Below are 16,789 nucleotides of genomic sequence, written 5' to 3'. Positions count from 1 at the left end.
TCACACAGTAGTACACTTAACATAAATGTCTATTAGATGAGCAGCAGTGAAAACTAATCCACACAAAATGAATCAAAAAACAGATCACTGTCACATTACGCCTTTAAAATGCCCCACCAGCTGAAACCTCACTGAAAAGTCATAAATCTAATTTTTCTCTGCAATGTATTAAGCGGACTTTCAAAATGAATGTAAAGGTTTTTCCAATCCTTTTGATAAGAAATACTGAGCAGATTGGAGAAGCCTTTCACAAAGGGTTTGGTACTGTATACGGTGCAGCAGTTTGACAGGGCAACAACTCATAGAAATAGGGTTGTGGGGTCAAATGTTGTTGTTTTTCCATCTCACTGTGCATTATAACACTCGTGATCATGCTTAGGGACATGGATCATTTGCCAAAATAATATCTTATAATTTGTTTTTTCTATGATAATCAGATCTGCCACTAGATCCAAACAGTTGTTTTTATGCACATTCAGATAGCAGGGCCCCAAGCTGAACAGATTACTAGCATTTTGGAGGATTGTGTCTTTCTCATATTATCAGATTAAGGGAAAGAAGAGTAGAAATTTAAAATGCTTTTCGAAAGGTTTAGAGACATGGCTGAGCTTTATTATTATTCTTTTTTTTTTTATTAAACCCACGAAACACCAAGCCAAAGTAGTACTTTTTGTGCCTATTGTGGAGCATTTTAAATTATGTGTTTATTGATATGGATGAATTAGCTTTATATGTGCTGTTTTACATTTCAAGTCACAGAAGTTATTCTGAATAACTTCAAAAGGCTCGTAGATAATGAAGATAAATAAAGTCTAAATAAAAAGATGAAAATTGTGTGTAGACAATTATTTCATTTTAACCGTTATTTTATTGTTGGTGACTATTCAACTCTATTCAACTGGCGGGACCGGGGGCCAAATGTGGCCCTCAATGTCGATTTTCCTTTTGAATTAGAAAAAAACCCCACTCAAATTAGGCCATTGGTTCAAAACTAGGAATGACTGTAGTCCTCCAATATAAAGAGGCAGATTTCCCTGTTGTCCCACCCATTGCCGTCTCAACCAGTCACAATTGGTTTTAATACAGGACCAAGTGGGAAAAAGTATTGACAAGTTGGAAGAGTTACAGATGTTTGTAGTTCATAGTTAATGTGAAAAATAACTCATGGCTGAGATTGACCAAAAGGAAGAAAGAAAAAAACCCACATGGCGATACATCAGCAGTATAGTATATGAGATGTATATGAGCTGTGATTAAAAACAAAACTGAATAAACAACAATGATTTCTTTGGAAGAACCCTAAACTGGAACGGCGTTGAAGATCCCTGAACAGAATATAATGAAATGGCCATGATGCAAGTTATAGGGGTTATCTAATCCAAACATCCTCAACCAGGGCCGTTTCTTGCTATGCGGAGTGTGCAGTTGCATTTGGCCCCCAACGCCACTAGGGGGCCCGCAAGCTGCCATTTTAGCCTTTTCTTTTCTTTTTTTTATTTATTTTTTTTATAAATTAAAATCACCCGTCTCTTTGGTAACCAAGAGCCTTGTTATATGGCCTAATTTATTTTATTTCGTGTATTTTGTTTTGTTTTTTTTTTAGGGGGAAGGGATATTTCTTCAGTATTTATCAGTTGTAATGTTTGCCTGAATTAAGATTATTTAACAAATTTGCTCCTAACATTTAAAATGAACATTTTAAGGAAAATGCTGCACCTGTCTCATTTATGCGCATTTTGGAGACGTTATAATGCAGATTCGGTCAATTCTGTAAGGTTCCAGTAGTTTCTTGATGTAAGGGAGCCCCAGTGTTCCACATTTATTATCATTTTCTCTAGGTTTAAATCGCTTTGATCAACTTGAGATGTTTGATTTGAATTTGAGAAGAAAAAAATATATTAAGGGGGGGAGTTGTTCATGGATCTAGCTTCTTTTCCTCCTAAAATGCAACAGATTGATGCATTTCAATGTTTAATGCATGCCCCCTTAGAGGCATATTTCACAAAATAGGGGCCCCCAAACAACATTTTGCAGAGGGCCCTCAAAATGCTAGAAACGACCCTGTCGTCAACCGGTTTCAATTTGCTAAGCATGACATCACAGACCCTATTAGATAAAGATTTTGTCTCTGGGACCCCCGTCACAGAATGTTTTTATTGTTAGATAAGATATAGTCCAACCCTCGCAGTGGCAGTCACTTATTCGACATTCTAAGGCTGCTGATGTCCCTTAAATGTAATAACGGTGAAATGTGAACTATTTCTCACTTTGCCGGGGACAACCTTGAACCCCAACGAAGGGAAAGCTCGGGGCAGGTGGGGGATCCCCGGACCCCACGCTGAGAACCACTGGTCCAATCATTCCGAAGCACGCCTCACACGTGCGTAGCGAGCGGCACCTGCAGGCCGCCCCCCGGTACTGCAGGCGGCAAAAACAACACCCGGCGCAGAGAGGAGCTGCGGCGTGCGGGCAGGACCGTGCCATCCGCGGTGGGATGCCCGATGGAATGGATCTGTGGATCTCGGGCCCCGATGGCGGAGTGAGCGGCGAGGATGCGACTCCCCAGCTCCATCTTCGTGTCCGTGTCCCTGTTCACGGCCGAGACCACGGCGGCTCTGTACCTCAGCTCCACGTACCGCTCGGCGGGCGACCAGATGTGGCAGGGGCTGACGCTGCTCTTCGCGCTGGTTCCGTCCGTGCTGGTCCAGCTCACCCTCACCTTCATCCACCGGGACCTGAGCCGGGACAGACCGCTCGTGCTGCTGCTGCACATCCTGCAGCTCGGACCCGTCGTCAGGTCGGTGCACGCTCCGCTGCCGCCGGTCCGACACCAACACCGATGCCCTGTTTACTGTTGCGGTTCACCGTCCAGCAAACGATCCGTTGTTGACCACATATATGACCATAAATGCCCCTCGGTTCTTCCAATGTGTCCGATGTATTTTTGGGCCTGTTGTTATTATTGTTATGAGCGGCGTGCATGTTTATTTATCTCGATGAACACATCGCGCGGGGCTTTGTTGTTGTTGTTGTTGTTGTTGTTGTTTTTTTCCCCCGCTTCTCTTCCTGTGCCCGTGTGTCCTGGCTGTGGCGACTAATGGCTGCAGCCCCGTTTCTGTGCGGAAATGAAGGCGCAAATCGATGCGATCACTGCCCATAGGCGAGTTCTGTGTAACGGAATTTACAGTTGATGCGGACTACCCACCCCCACCCAGACCTCCACTCACCACCCCCCCCCCCCCAAACTCTGTAAGCAGCCAAAGCCATGAATCAGAAACATATATCTCATGGATGGACACAACGGCTTGGATTTTGTTTTTTTTTTTCCTCCTCATCGAACAGTTAAAAACAATCTTTCTCAACGATCTCCCCGATCGCCACTGCTTTCGGGTTCCCTTTCACATCGAGCATGACCAGGCAGACAGGCCCGTCACCTTTTAGAGTTTATGGGGAAAGGGCTGATCTGTAATGGGTGTTTGTTTATCCATGGTGGCAGAACCTTGGAATATGTACACAGCAGCGGTGCTATAAAACCCAGGCCATAATAGGCCCGGTGCTGCCCTAAATAAGCACCGAACTGGCCTCGCCATCTGCCGCTGCACTAGGAATCTGAGCCTAATCCCACATCCAGAGGCCACAGCAATGTGTTTAATATGGAGGTGGCGGTACTAAACATGTGGAAAAACTACAAAATGTGTTGTTTCATATGTTTTGATATTTGGATCCACACATAACCAGTCTCTAAATATGTAAACACACTCAGCAGCTGATATAAAACAATCCTGGGGCTCTCTCGAATTTGTTGATTTGAGTGAGTCCAGCAATAAATATGGGAACGAATGAAATATATCTTGATCTCTGTCAGCCAGTTACTGCTGTGCCAGGGCCGTCCTCTCACAGAGCAGTCGAATAGATGGATCTGATGTTGGTTCTCACGGCGTGCGTGCACACTGTTGATTTCTTAGCGCCGGCCTCTGTGGCCCCGACCCAGCCTGGCCCATTTCCCCCCTGATTCTGCGAGCCGATGATTAGTTTTCAAGACGCTTCACTATCTTGGTCCCCCCCAGATCTAAAAATAGCCAGTGCCACTGGCTCTTTATCTCTGAAAACACAACCAGAGTGGAATGTCTGCCTCTTCTCCTGGTTGGGCATGAGCACTTCCTCTTCTCACAATGCACAAGGTGTCATCCGTCAAAAACAACATTACATATCACATATCTGCTCAGAGGCCATCTGCGTTACTGTATCATATAGTGAAAACTTTGATCAGAACTTAGATGGTGCTGGTCTCCTTTATCATTCCAGCTGTTTTTTATGTTTGTTTGGTTTTTTTTTTCAATTGTTTTAACCTGTTTTGTATTAATCCCTTTTAGGTCACGCACTGGCTACCGCAGCACTATTTCGTGCTGCGGTATACTGGCTTATATTTGTGCCGAATGACTGTTTGATTGTTGGTTTACTGTTTGCAAAGCTGATTGTCGAACAGGTTGCTGATAGTCACCTGCCTGAGGGTTCCGCAGCGCCTATTTTGTAATGTTGAATGAAACCCAAGACAACAGCTCCACTGCTGCAGTCAGGCTGTCATCCTACAGTCTGTCCCTTGTCGTTTATGTCTCTGTGCCATCATTTTTTTCATCATATTTTATTTGGCCTTCTGCCCAAATACTTTAGTTTAGACACTTGTAGTGCTGCTCTGGCAGGGGAGAGGGCCTCACTCATTACTGAAGGAATGTGACAATGACGCTTAGTTTACCATTGCTCATGCTGTTATGTCCCTCTATGTATTCAAACAATAGATAATACTAATAGTGTTTGGAAATGCTGTTCTGCTCTGGCTGTCATGACTGCGTCCCACCCGGTATGCTGTCCGGCCATGCGATCTGCTGTAGCTGCTGAGCAATGTGGATGTTTGTGGGCGTGGATCTCAGCGCCTGGAGATATGTTTCTGTGTTTGCTTGCGTCACTAAGTTTAACAGGACAACAAAAGGGGAAACGGATGCTTATGAAACTGTTTATGACTCACCCAACAATACCACTTATGACATTCATTGTGTGCTGCCTAACGGCGTTCCCATGGTCCCCCTGTTGCTCCAGGTGCTTGGAGGCCTTCTGCATCTACGGCAGCGTGGGCCACATGGAAGAGCCCTACGTCAGCATCACCCGGAAGAAGCAGATGCCCCGCCGGGGTCAAGCTGAGGAGGTGGAGCGGCAGGTGGGGCAGGCGGAGGGCAAACTGTTCACGCACAGAGCCGCCTTCGCCCGCACCTCTGTCATCCAGGCCTTCCTGGGCTCCGCCCCCCAGCTCACGCTGCAGCTCTACATCTGTGTCCTGCAGCAGGGGGTTTCCGTCGGTAGAGGTGAGGGTCGCGAGGGTTTTTTTCGTCCGTCGTGCGTTTCACTTTGAGGGGCGTGAGGAGCGGAGGCAGAGAGCTGCCCCCTTCGATCTAGTTTCAAGCCCTCGCTCAGCCTCTGCGCTATCGGTCCATCCAGAGAAGGCCGCTACAGGAAAACAGCCGTTGCTGTTCCCTCAATCCCACTCCACCGAGAGAGCAGTCCGTCCCTCAGCCACCCCAACATACAGTAGACTGCAATGTCGCGTGGGATGATTAGCTTAGTGCAGTGTATTGGAAATAAGCTGATGGTGTTAACATGAGTCAAAGTGGTGTTATGTAACTGCCCCTCTGATGTCGAGAATGAAACTCTGGTATTCTGTTGGCTAGCTGTTTAGATTGTGTGTGTGTGTGTGTGTGTGTGTGTGTGTGTGTGTGTGTGTGTGTGTGTGTGTGTGTGTGTGTGTGTGTGTGTGTGTGTGTGTGTGTGTGTGTGTGTGCGTGTTTGCGTGTGTTTGCGTGTGTTAGAGCCAGTACCTTCCTTCCTTTGGGGTTGTGAGATTTACCGAAGGTCTACACGGAGTCAAACTGGGAAATCTGGCTTTAGAATTAGAGCAAATGATAAAATGGGGGGGTGGGGATGGTAGCTCGGGAGGTAGAGCTGGTGGTCTAATAACCTAAAGGTTGCTGGTTCAATCCCAGGCTCCTCCTCCTAGCATGCTGTAGTGTCCTTGAGCAAGACACTTTACCCCTAATTGCTCCTGATGGCTGCATCCGTCGGTGTTTGAATAATTGTGAGTCGCTTTGGATAAAAGCGTCTGCTAAATGTAATGTAATAAAATGATCCCATAAAATTCCTTTATCCTTTGTCCCACTGCTCCTGGCCTGACACTCTGATTTCACGCTCACTAATTCCATTGTGTGCGCCCTTAATATGATCAATGATGTGTGTTCGGCCTCGCTGTTGTGAGAGTGCCCTCATATATCTCCCTCCTCTGTCATTTTTAGGCACGTTAATGGTGATCTCGCTGCTCTCCATCGTCTACGGGGCTCTGCGCTGCAACATTTTGGCCATCAAGATCAAATATGATGACTACGAGGTGGATGTGCGGCCGATGGCCTACGTCTGCATCTTCCTCTGGCGGAGCTTTGAGATCGCCACGCGCGTCGTGGTCCTGGTCCTCTTCAGCTCCGTGCTGCAGCTCTGGGTCCTGCCCGTGGTTTTCCTCAACTTCCTGGTCTTCTTCCTCTACCCCTGGGTGCTGTTCTGGCAGAGCCACTCGCCGTTCCCCGAGAACATTGAAAAGACGCTCACCAGGGTGGGGACCACCATCGTCCTCTGCCTGCTCACCTTCCTCTACGCCGGCATCAATATGTTCTGCTGGTCCGCTGTGCAGCTAAAGCTGAGCGACCCGGACCTTATCAACAAGTCTCTGAACTGGTACCGCATGGCTGTGTACTACATGCTGCGCTTCGTGGAGAACGCCTCGCTGCTGCTGCTGTGGTATGTCTATAAGACGGACTTCTACAAGGTCATCTGCGCCCCGCTGCTCGTGCTGCAGCTCCTGGTGGCCTACGCCATCGGCATCTTCTTCATGCTGGTCTTCTATCAATTCTGCCACCCGTGCCGGAAGCTTTTCTCATCCAGCATGACCCAGGGCTTCTGGGACTGCTCCGCCCTGCTCTGTCTGGTCTGCGATCCTCCCTCGCCAGAGAACCGGCCCGTTGGGAAGGTTGCCCCGGAGCCGGCCGGTCCTTCCCTGCGCCAGGAGGCGGCCGAGGAGACAGTTTATGACACGCCCAACAACACCACCTATGACATTCTGGACGACTCCACCTCTGACATTCCTCATGAAGCGGATCACAAAGTAAGGGACGCCACGAACGGGGACATTAGCCACAGTGTTTCCTGCAATGCCTAAAGCCTCACAGCTGATAAAGGTGCCATTTGGAGGAGTTAAATTGCGCAGAGAAACTCTGACAATTATCCTACTCTCTTAACCCTTTAAGTGCCACGTGGACCCCTCTCTGCTACCGGTTCAGTTTACACTTTGGGGCGTTATGATCTCAAGCTCAAACAGCGTCTACAGTGTCAACTTTTTACCCTGTGCTCCTCTGCAAACAAATGATTAATTTATGGGACATCAAACCGGCTGCACGAGACTGACCACAAAACAAAACGGTGTACTTGTTTATTCGACTTGTGAGTGCAAATCAGAATCTGATATGGGGCGGTCTCACCAATCCACCCTCTTTGGCAGTGTCAGTGCAACATGAACATGATGAAAGCCCCATGTGGACCTGTTTAACGCTTCCCAGAAGAGCTTGGAAGATGTTTGCTTCACATACCAGTATCGAATTGCATAATATTTGCTGTAATACTGACCACAAAGGTGGATGTATATGGCGTGATTGGAGTCATGATTGTATTTAGGGATTTCACTTGGGTATGGGCTGTGCATGCCTTAAAGGACCCCGCCCCCCTTAAAGCTACTGATCTACGGGGGTGACACTATTGTACAGCTTCTCCCTCAGTTTAATGGCTGCGACCAATTACTTTTTTTTACTTCTTGAGAAGAGCTTTATCATCAACCCTAGTTGCTTCTGTGACGTCCCGTCAGTTGTAACAGACAAGTTGCTGCACTCCACGCACTATCGTTTGTTGGAGGGTCGTCCTCTCATCAAAGCACATATTGTAAAGGCATGGACGTCTCTCTGCGCATCACGTTTTTGCACGTTTACAAAGGATTCAAGTGGTTTTGGGGTCAAAGTCTCAATCAGAAACCACTGTGTATGTGAAATACTTTCTTGAAATGTATTTGGATTTTCACTGCTCCATGCTGTATCAGTCTCTGTCGGTCTTTTTCACACAAAAACAACTTTCTTTAGTTAGGATATTTCCACTTAATGCACACAAAACTAGACGATGTACCTTTTTAGATTTTTTTTTTTTTTTTCTTGAATATTTGAAATTGTGTAAAGTGTCTTTATTTTCTTTTGATCTGTAAATGTATGTTTGTGTGTGAATGTAAACTTTGCACTAACTCTTGTCTTGCTTGGAGGGATGACCTTCGCTATCACATGAATGCTCCTATTGTTTGTACAAAAAAAAGAGACCAAACTCAATGTAGACGTGGAAAAAAACGGAAGCTCTTGATTATGTTCACGTTAAGGCTCGCAAAAAATGATAAAGATAAGTATTTTAAAGTTGGAAATAAAAAAAAAAAAAAGTACATTTATATTCATATGTAAAAAAACATTTGTCTGACTGGTCTTATTTGAGCGGGAAGCTCTATGCTGATTTATGCTGACCTCTAGTGGACGAGTAAGGAAATGGCTCAATTTTTACAACTGCTAGTGTCGGGGCCCTACTGGACATCGTAGCAGTAGTTTCCAACCTGAGGTCCTTGCCCCCCTAATGTGAGCACCAAAGATCCCTGAGGGTCCAAGGATGGAAATCGGCCAGACACTCCATGATTCAGACTCAGGGGGCTGAAAAACAGACCAATCCAACGACTTTCTATATTTCAAATTGAATCAACAAGTCACAGCAAAACTATGGGCTATTGTGTTTGTTAGAAGAAAATCACAAACATAGGGCACGTTATACTAACTTGACTGGTGGGCCAGATCTGTCTATGGAATCCCAGGGATGGCAAATGTTGTGGTGTGAATTAACTATTCAAAAAAATAAACAGTGAATTCAATCATTTAAATGGGATGTAAAGAACAATTTAGCCTACAATGAGTTGATAAAAGAAAAAAAAAAAATACAGTAATATATTCTGAAGGTATTAACTAAAAACGATTTTTATTAGGTGTTTTTTTTTTTGTTTTAACTTCACTTTCCTTTTTTGCTTATATATGAAAAAATATTATTTTTCCTAATCACATACCCCATGATGACAAAAGCGAAAAACTTTTTTAGCTTCTCTTGCAAAAGTATATAAATGAAATAACTGAAATATCACATTTACACAAGTATTGAAGTTGGGCTTGGGTGCATCCCATTTCCATTGATCATCTTTAAGATGTTTATACAACTCAATTGGAGTCCAACAGTGGTCAACTCATTGAGTGGGCATGATTTGGATCGCAAATGTATATATGATGTATAATAACAGTCGAAGCAGAAAGAGCAATTATGCATGAAATATGGCATATTCCGAAATATAACAATTTAAGCAGGTTGAAATGGACATTGGCAGCACTTCTCTCATGGAACAGGGTCAGTACCTGGGGCCTAGCAAATCAAATACATCGCCGGACCTCCATCCACTCAGGCACTGTCTCAAAAGCTTACCCCGAAATGTTAGTCAGAAATTCTCCAAAACTGACCCACTTATTGTGGGCCCCAAGAGTAGCACACATGCCAAAATTGGAGACGCTCATTCTTTCCAGTGCTGAGCCACAGCCTAGCTTCGTTCTCCGCCTGCCATAAAAGTGCACCCCGTGTGCCAGTTAAAGGTGCTGGGAAGTGACAAATTGGGACACTTTAGGGAACCGTTTACTGGGCTTCAGGGTGCTCCGTTTTGACGCGTCACTTCCAAGCACCTTTGAATGGAGCCGCTGTCCCCGCAGGGTGATGCTGGTCTGACAGGCCCTGTCTCAGCATACAAATTAATAAAAGCCACCAAAGCTGCACCGCTGGGGCCGACTTGACCCCATTAATGTGCGGTCTGAATAAATACGGAAACAGAAAAACCTGAAAGTTCCACCAAGTTTGGCTTTAAACCAAAATCTCAGCTTTCTCTTATCTCCAAACCCGACTTACTAATCTGCATGCTCCAGGGTAGCACACGTGGCAAAATTGGAGACAACTTTCCATTGCCGAGCCCTCTATGTGCCAATATCACCATGGGGTATAGTGTGTAGATTGATGAGGAGGGAGATATTTGAATCCATTTGAGAGTAATGTGTGAAAAGTGAAGAATGGTTTAAATGTTTGTCAGGAAAGATACACAATTCATCTAAATGATACAAATGACTGTATTATTTACTTCAGCATTCCGTTTTGACTTTTGATTAATTAAATAGCCTATTGTTGCTGACTTCTGTTGTCTTTACGACTCTGTAGCTCGCTATTGTTTTCACATATTCTAGTTCTATTGATACATAAGAAGACTTGAGTTAAAAAAAAAATGTTTTAATGGTTAGGAAGCAGAATGTCATGAGAGCCAATTCAGTACACATCCTTGATGGGAGTAAAAGGGAAACAGCACAGACATCAGCAATCCTCTTGGTCACAGGTCAACACAAAACACTTAAATGTCAATATGCTCCATTAGAAACATCTTACAACTAGACAATTTGCTAATTCTAACACTAACAATGCCAACAGTAATGCCTACGTTTGAAAATGGCCTTAATTATAAATATTGTAAACCTTTCTGTACAGGATTTTTAAATAACTCCTAAATTGAATGGATTCTAGTCAAACGTGTATTGTGTCCCTTTTAATAGAAATATCAAAGCAACAAGTTAATGATCCATGGAATGAAGCTAATGTTAAAGACAATTCCAGCACAACAGTAAGTAGGTTGCTTTCCTAAAAACCCGTTTTGATTTTTATTTTTTTTATTTTTTAATATAATTGTTTATGGCAATAGGGATCAGCCTTGGGATTTGGGGTTTCCTTGGCCCCTACAGATCATACTTATATACATTTACTCCCGCAAATAACTAATAACTCATTAAAACCAAAACTAATGATAAGGTTTTCATGTGTCTTGTCGTGTGCCTGTGGGAAGGGAGATAAACGGCTTGTTAAAACGCTTTCTGTCAAAGGTAATCAGCGCAGGACGGGTCTGCTGGTCCCATCTTTCTAAGTACTGCTTGGTGGCGAGCGAGGATAGAAGAGCACATTCACAAAACACAGTTCAGGATGGAAGTATCTCTCTCTGTGCGACAGTCCAGCAGGCGAGAACAGATCGGAGGAAGCATCCCAGAATGTCACAGCGTCACGGCGACGGCGAACACGCTGACCACGCAGTACATGGTGCGGTTCTCCCACCTCACCGTGCAGCTTCCTGCGACGGAGAGGTTGAGAAATTTAAATCAAGACACATCCAACAGACCACGTGTGTACAGTGAGTAGGTATTATATATTTCGTCATAAGTGCCGACGACAGACGTGTGAAAACAGAAGGAATATCATTAAGGAATTAAATTTGTTGGGTTTAAAAATGTATCTTTGATGTAAAAACGTTGTCAAAATGAGTATTGTTATGAATCTCAAATACATACACATTTTATTATTTTCTAAACAGTTGTTACATTTAGCTTTAATGTCTAAAGCTCCCTTGTGGGAAATGTGTTAGAGGAAAAGTTAATAATAACAAACCTCATTGAGAGTAGTGAAAACAATTGTTTAACAAGGCAGAAAACTGCTTGCTAACTGAGATTTAATACATTTTCACTCATGTGTGTGTTGTGTCTATATTCCCTGTTTTAAATAAAGTGGTAATCTTGGGTATTGTGTTTGGGTATTGCACACACAACTTTAATATGAATGACTTGAAAAGATGAAGCCGGAATTCACAAATGACATGTCAAATGACTCACTTGGAAGTCTGGGCAGTTTATGAGCCAAAAAACACTGTGGACACTACTTTGTGAGCTGTGTATCATAATATAGATAGTTTACACGCAAGAATGGATTCCTTAAAAAGAAAAAGAAAAATGCATGTGACATTACATTGGACTATATTTTCCATTATCAACAGACCTGCACTTAATTGAGAATAAAAATGTGCATGAATGGACCTGTAGAACTTCCTTTCCTGGTAAGTAACATTTTAAAAGGCAGAAGACCCTCACCGTCAGTAGCAGTGTCCCAGTAGCAGGAATTTGCCGTATGGAGACCGGCGCCGCTCTTCTGCATGATCGCACAGTTCACTGGAAGAGTACACAGTAACTCACAGTGAACACAATGTTCTCTTTAAATGCTCCCAGATCATTTCATTCCCATTTCATTCTCTCTGAAGAAGTCACCTTAAATAAGTTATTTTCACTCACATGCGCAAGCACGTTGGACAACTGTGTGCATATGTAGTGCAGGTTTTTTGGATTCAGAATGGCAGAATAACAATCGCTGAACTGGAAAAGACACGGGACCTTTCAAAACGCCACACCCCGCCTTAACATTCACCTATGTATTTGAACGGTCGTCCCTGCTTGACCAGCTGTGTGAGGGCGTGCTCCACGATGCTGGCCGTCCACTGGTTCACCTTGTTCTGGTTGTAGTCCGTCCCACCGATCACCCCTTCAATACACTGGAACACACACACACACACACACACACACACACACACACACACACACACACACATTAACATCAAAGAGGAGCTTCCCAGCACAAAGGTGATGGTCTCCATTAAACATGAGAGCGGCACCTCTTTGACGGAGACGCTGGCCTCGTCCGCACTGAACGCCACCTGCAACGAGACGGGGAAAACAAACACATCAGGCTCAACGGGCGGCTCGTGGCTCGCCGCCGTCCCTAAACGTTCACGTTTTCGACGCACGACGACGCGTCTTTAGCAGGTCAAATCTCATAGAATACTGGCGATGTCGTAGTTACTCAGCTACTGCTAGTTACTAAAAAGGGATTTAGGGATGAGATCAGATCAACAAAGTGCTGTGAAAAGACCAGTTGACTTCTCCATCTGTCTGAAATTGCATTGATTGTTTTTGTTTTTTTATTTAGATGTGGAAGAAACAAGACAATAAACCCAATAAATATGCATAGAAAATATATAATAATCATATGTATAAGTTAAAGCAACCGTTGAGCAAAGTATTGCAAATAAACACATGCATAAAACATGAATGTATTCCTATGAACAAAGGTATTGGGTTTCTAGGATGCAATCTACCATTCAATACGACCGGAAAATCCTCTTTCACAGCGTTATTACTGCGATATCATGATTAGGGTTCAGTGTTTCGATCAAAACCCAAATACACGGAAAACGCAGCAGCGCGTCCACTGTAGATTAAAAAGATGACACCACACAACCCAGTGGGTGTTTTGGCCGCACCCTGCCAACGTCATCAGTCTGGGCTTTAGCGAGCCGAGCGACATTATCCGGCGAATGCCCGTTTCTTCGACCGAGCGACGTAAAACGCGGGGGTGTTGGCGTTCCCCGGCGCCTCTGCTGAGCGTTTACCTCGTCCCCGGAATTATACTCCTCCATGTTCCCCGACAGGAATCACCGAACGCCGCCGCCGCCGCCGCCTCCAGCCTTTCCGCCCCGCGTAGTCCTTCCTGTGCGGGCGGATGCCGCGTTCACGGGACACGGAAAAGTGGGGGAAAGTTGCCGGGGAAAAGCCTTTTTTTTTTTAAATTTGAAACACGTCGAGCTTCGACCGGAACGACTCGCGGAGGCTTTAGAATGCACGGGCTCGCCAGGCAAGCGCGCGTTTACCGCGGCGTTCACCGCTTCCCCGAACGGGGGGGGGGGGGGGGGGGCGTGGAACCCGTTGAAACTAGGACGGGGGCCGTGCCGACTTGAAATTGCCGATTTCCGAGCTCCAAGGAATGCGGCATAAGACCTCACTGGAACTCAAACGTGAAGGCTAAAATGTATACTGCCTCCTCGTGGCTTTAGTTAGACACTACACCTTTCACCCCCAACCCAGTCACAATGAGGCTTCAGGTGGATCATGCTCCCATTGTCTGTCATCAAATGAGTTTGTCCAAGTGTCATTTTTTTTTAATGTATACTTTGTATACAGTAGCTACTATCTGATATGAATGAAGTTATACATGGCTACGGACACCCCTGTCTATCTATCTATCTATCTATCTATCTATCTATCTATCGATCTATCTATCTATCTATCTATCTATCTGTCTATCTGTCTATCTATCTATCTATCGATCTATCTATCTATCTATCTATCTATCTATCTGTCTATCTATCTATCTATCTGTCTATCTGTCTATCTATCTATCTATCTATCTATCTATCTATCTATCTATCTATCTATCTATCTGTCTATCTATCTATCTATCTATCTATCTATCTATCTATCTATCTATCTATCTATCTATCTGTCTATCTATCTATCTATCTGTCTATCTGTCTATCTATTTATCTATCTATCTATCTATCTATCTATCTATCTATCTGTCTATCTATCTATCTATCTATCTATCTATCTATCTATCTATCTATCTATCTATCTGTCTATCTATCTATCTATCTGTCTATCTGTCTATCTATCTATCTATCGATCTATCTATCTATCTATCTATCTATCTATCTATCTATCTATCTGTCTATCTATCTATCTATCTGTCTATCTGTCTATCTATCTATCTATCTATCTATCTATCTATCTATCTATCTATCTATCTATCTATCTATCTGTCTATCTATCTATCTATCTATCTATCTATCTATCTATCTATCTATCTATATATCTGTTTATCTATCTGTCTATCTATCTATCTATCTATCTATCTATCTATCTATCTATCTATCTATCTATCTATCTATCTATCTATCTATCTATCTATCTATCTATCTATCTATCTGTCTATCTATCCATCTATCTTTGTATGTGAATGACTAGATTATGTGGGTTTACAACCAGTTCATGTCGTGTATTATCAATGTTACCTGGCACAATGTGTTGCAAGTGCAATATTCACAAATCCGCAAAAAAAAAGAAAAGAAATAACACTCAAGCGTTCCACCTCTACATAGATGTACAGTATATCTGCCATGTTATAGTCCCTATACTGCCAAACAGTCTTTTAATGTGGTTCATTCTAGAACTGTAGTTATCGACACTCAGTGCCGTGGAGTGCCACACAAACAACCACTGCCGCATTGTCACAAGCTTTATTTTTCCACATGAGGTTGCGGTTGGTTGGTTTCACGGACGGTTTTGCGCAGACACACGAGCGCTCGCCTGCGTGTGTACGCACACACACACACACGCACACACACACCCACACACACACACACACACGCAAACACACACACACACACACACACACACACACACACACACACACACACAGGCACGCACGCACACACGCACACTCGCCGGGATGTGACCACGCCCCCCTCCCAGGAACATCCCCCAGCCCGTGGGTTGGAGCGGCCAGACGCGGCTGGGACGCACCGACATCCGCAACCGGAGCTCCACCCGGGAGACGACCCGGACCTTCTGCGGGTTTCACGCGGTCTTCGCCGACACGCGCGCCCACGCCGCCAGGTAAGATCGTGAGACTCGCGCCTCGCACGGTCCCAGGCGCGCCGGGCTTTCCTCTAGCATATGGCGATCAGCGTGGGAAACGTGTCGGGCTGTGTCACCTGAGAATGCTTTGGCAACTTAGCAGCTTTCTGCGTGAGACAGGTTCCCCACATTCACGCACGGCCGGAATCTGTCATTGCTCTTTGAGGTTTTTTTACGTTTATTTTTTTTTGATGTTGTTGCTTTAGTTCTCGATCGATGCTTTTTACGCTTATTTGTTTATTTATTTATTTTTAATTTAAAAAAAAAAAAAAGAAAAAAAAAGAATAACATTCGTGGGACCGAACCTGCTGACCTCCTAATTCCTATCCCAAGTTAGGGGAGGGTGCAATGCAGCAAAGCTTCCTTTTCTGTGTTCAGACCCCCTCCCTCCCCCAGGTGTAACCCGTCTGACTGTAGTCTTGGGGTGGTGTCAACTTCACAAACATCATGAATCAAACTTCACACACCAATGAGAGAGAGAGAGAGAGAGAGAGAGAGAGAGAGAGAGATGTTATTGAGCACTGCAAACCCATCACGGCATTGAGAGAAATAATACCACTGTTGCCTTGTGTGTTTTGGATTTAATTACCACACAGATCATAGTCATCCAATACAGCAATCATCTCTGCTTGGACGTGTTTCCTCTCTTCCCATTCCCCAAATGCGGAGATTAATTCAGAAGGATGATAATTGACTTGCCAAGGGGGAGCAAGGACTGCAATGCCAGCCAGCCCATCCCCTTTTCACTGTATCCCAGCCTGCAGGGACTGGATGTGGCTTCACCTGGGGAGACTCTGAAGGGCTACAGGACCCGTTTAGATGTAATAGATGTAATGAATATTATGGATGGGTTCGCTCATATGATTAAAAAAATAAAAAAATAAATCTGCCAAAATATCCCTCAATGCATAATTAGTTCTCGCTTGGATTTATGTTGTGTAGCCTCTATACACCATGTTGAGAGTAATAACACGTATGAGAATGCATTCTTCTTTAGAGGTCTTAGGAAAAGGTAAAATGCAGTTTAGGAAGGAGATTATTCCTCTGTAGCCACTGGTATTAACAGCTGAGCAGCGACATCCACAGTTTACCAAGCATCCCCCGCCAGCTGTTTCCACCCCTGCTGTGGGTTTATGGAATTTACGACTGGGTACAGTGCCTCCTCAAAATGGGGTGATGCTTTAGTCTTTATGGATGTAGAGGAA

At 44.3% G+C, this 16,789-nt stretch overlaps 3 protein-coding genes across 3 annotated transcripts in view; 2 read left to right on the top strand and 1 right to left on the bottom strand.

Moving 5' to 3' along the window:
• The window catches only part of asb11 (ankyrin repeat and SOCS box containing 11), a gene marked incomplete at both ends in the record, with an annotated part of 142,967 nt that overhangs the window by 11,730 nt on the left and 114,448 nt on the right, over positions 1-16,789 (top strand). The window lies entirely within an intron of this gene.
• xk (X-linked Kx blood group (McLeod syndrome)) lies at positions 2,479-7,252 on the top strand (the record flags this gene model as incomplete). Its single annotated transcript, XM_080019478.1, has 3 exons — positions 2,479-2,797; positions 5,095-5,357; positions 6,339-7,252. Exons 1-3 carry the CDS (start codon positions 2,553-2,555, stop codon positions 7,250-7,252), a joined length of 1,422 nt encoding a protein of 473 aa, XP_079875604.1. The 5' UTR covers positions 2,479-2,552.
• Positions 10,461-13,593, bottom strand: LOC307244131 (dynein light chain Tctex-type 3-like). Its single transcript, XM_080019183.1, has 5 exons — positions 13,502-13,593; positions 12,725-12,766; positions 12,481-12,604; positions 12,150-12,227; positions 10,461-11,359 (listed from the first exon to the last, which is right to left on the bottom strand). The coding sequence occupies exons 1-5, from the start codon at positions 13,526-13,528 to the stop codon at positions 11,283-11,285; spliced, it is 348 nt and encodes a 115-aa protein (XP_079875309.1). The 5' UTR covers positions 13,529-13,593; the 3' UTR covers positions 10,461-11,282.

This window comes from Zeus faber (genome assembly GCF_960531495.2).
Source record: "Zeus faber genome assembly, chromosome: 18".
Taxonomy (NCBI): domain Eukaryota; kingdom Metazoa; phylum Chordata; class Actinopteri; order Zeiformes; family Zeidae; genus Zeus; species Zeus faber.
This window is presented reverse-complemented; position numbering and strand designations above follow the sequence as displayed.

Excerpts from the sequence above, each read along its gene's own strand:
- LOC307244131 (XM_080019183.1), bottom strand. The coding sequence starts at position 13,528 with ATGGAGGAGTATAATTCCGGGGACGAG. Across the intron at positions 12,767-13,501 it reads AGTATAATTCCGGGGACGAG|GTGGCGTTCAGTGCGGACGA; the intron begins GTAAACGCTCAG and ends GTCTCGTTGCAG. Across the intron at positions 12,605-12,724 it reads CCAGCGTCTCCGTCAAAGAG|TGTATTGAAGGGGTGATCGG; the intron begins GTGCCGCTCTCA and ends TGTGTGTTCCAG.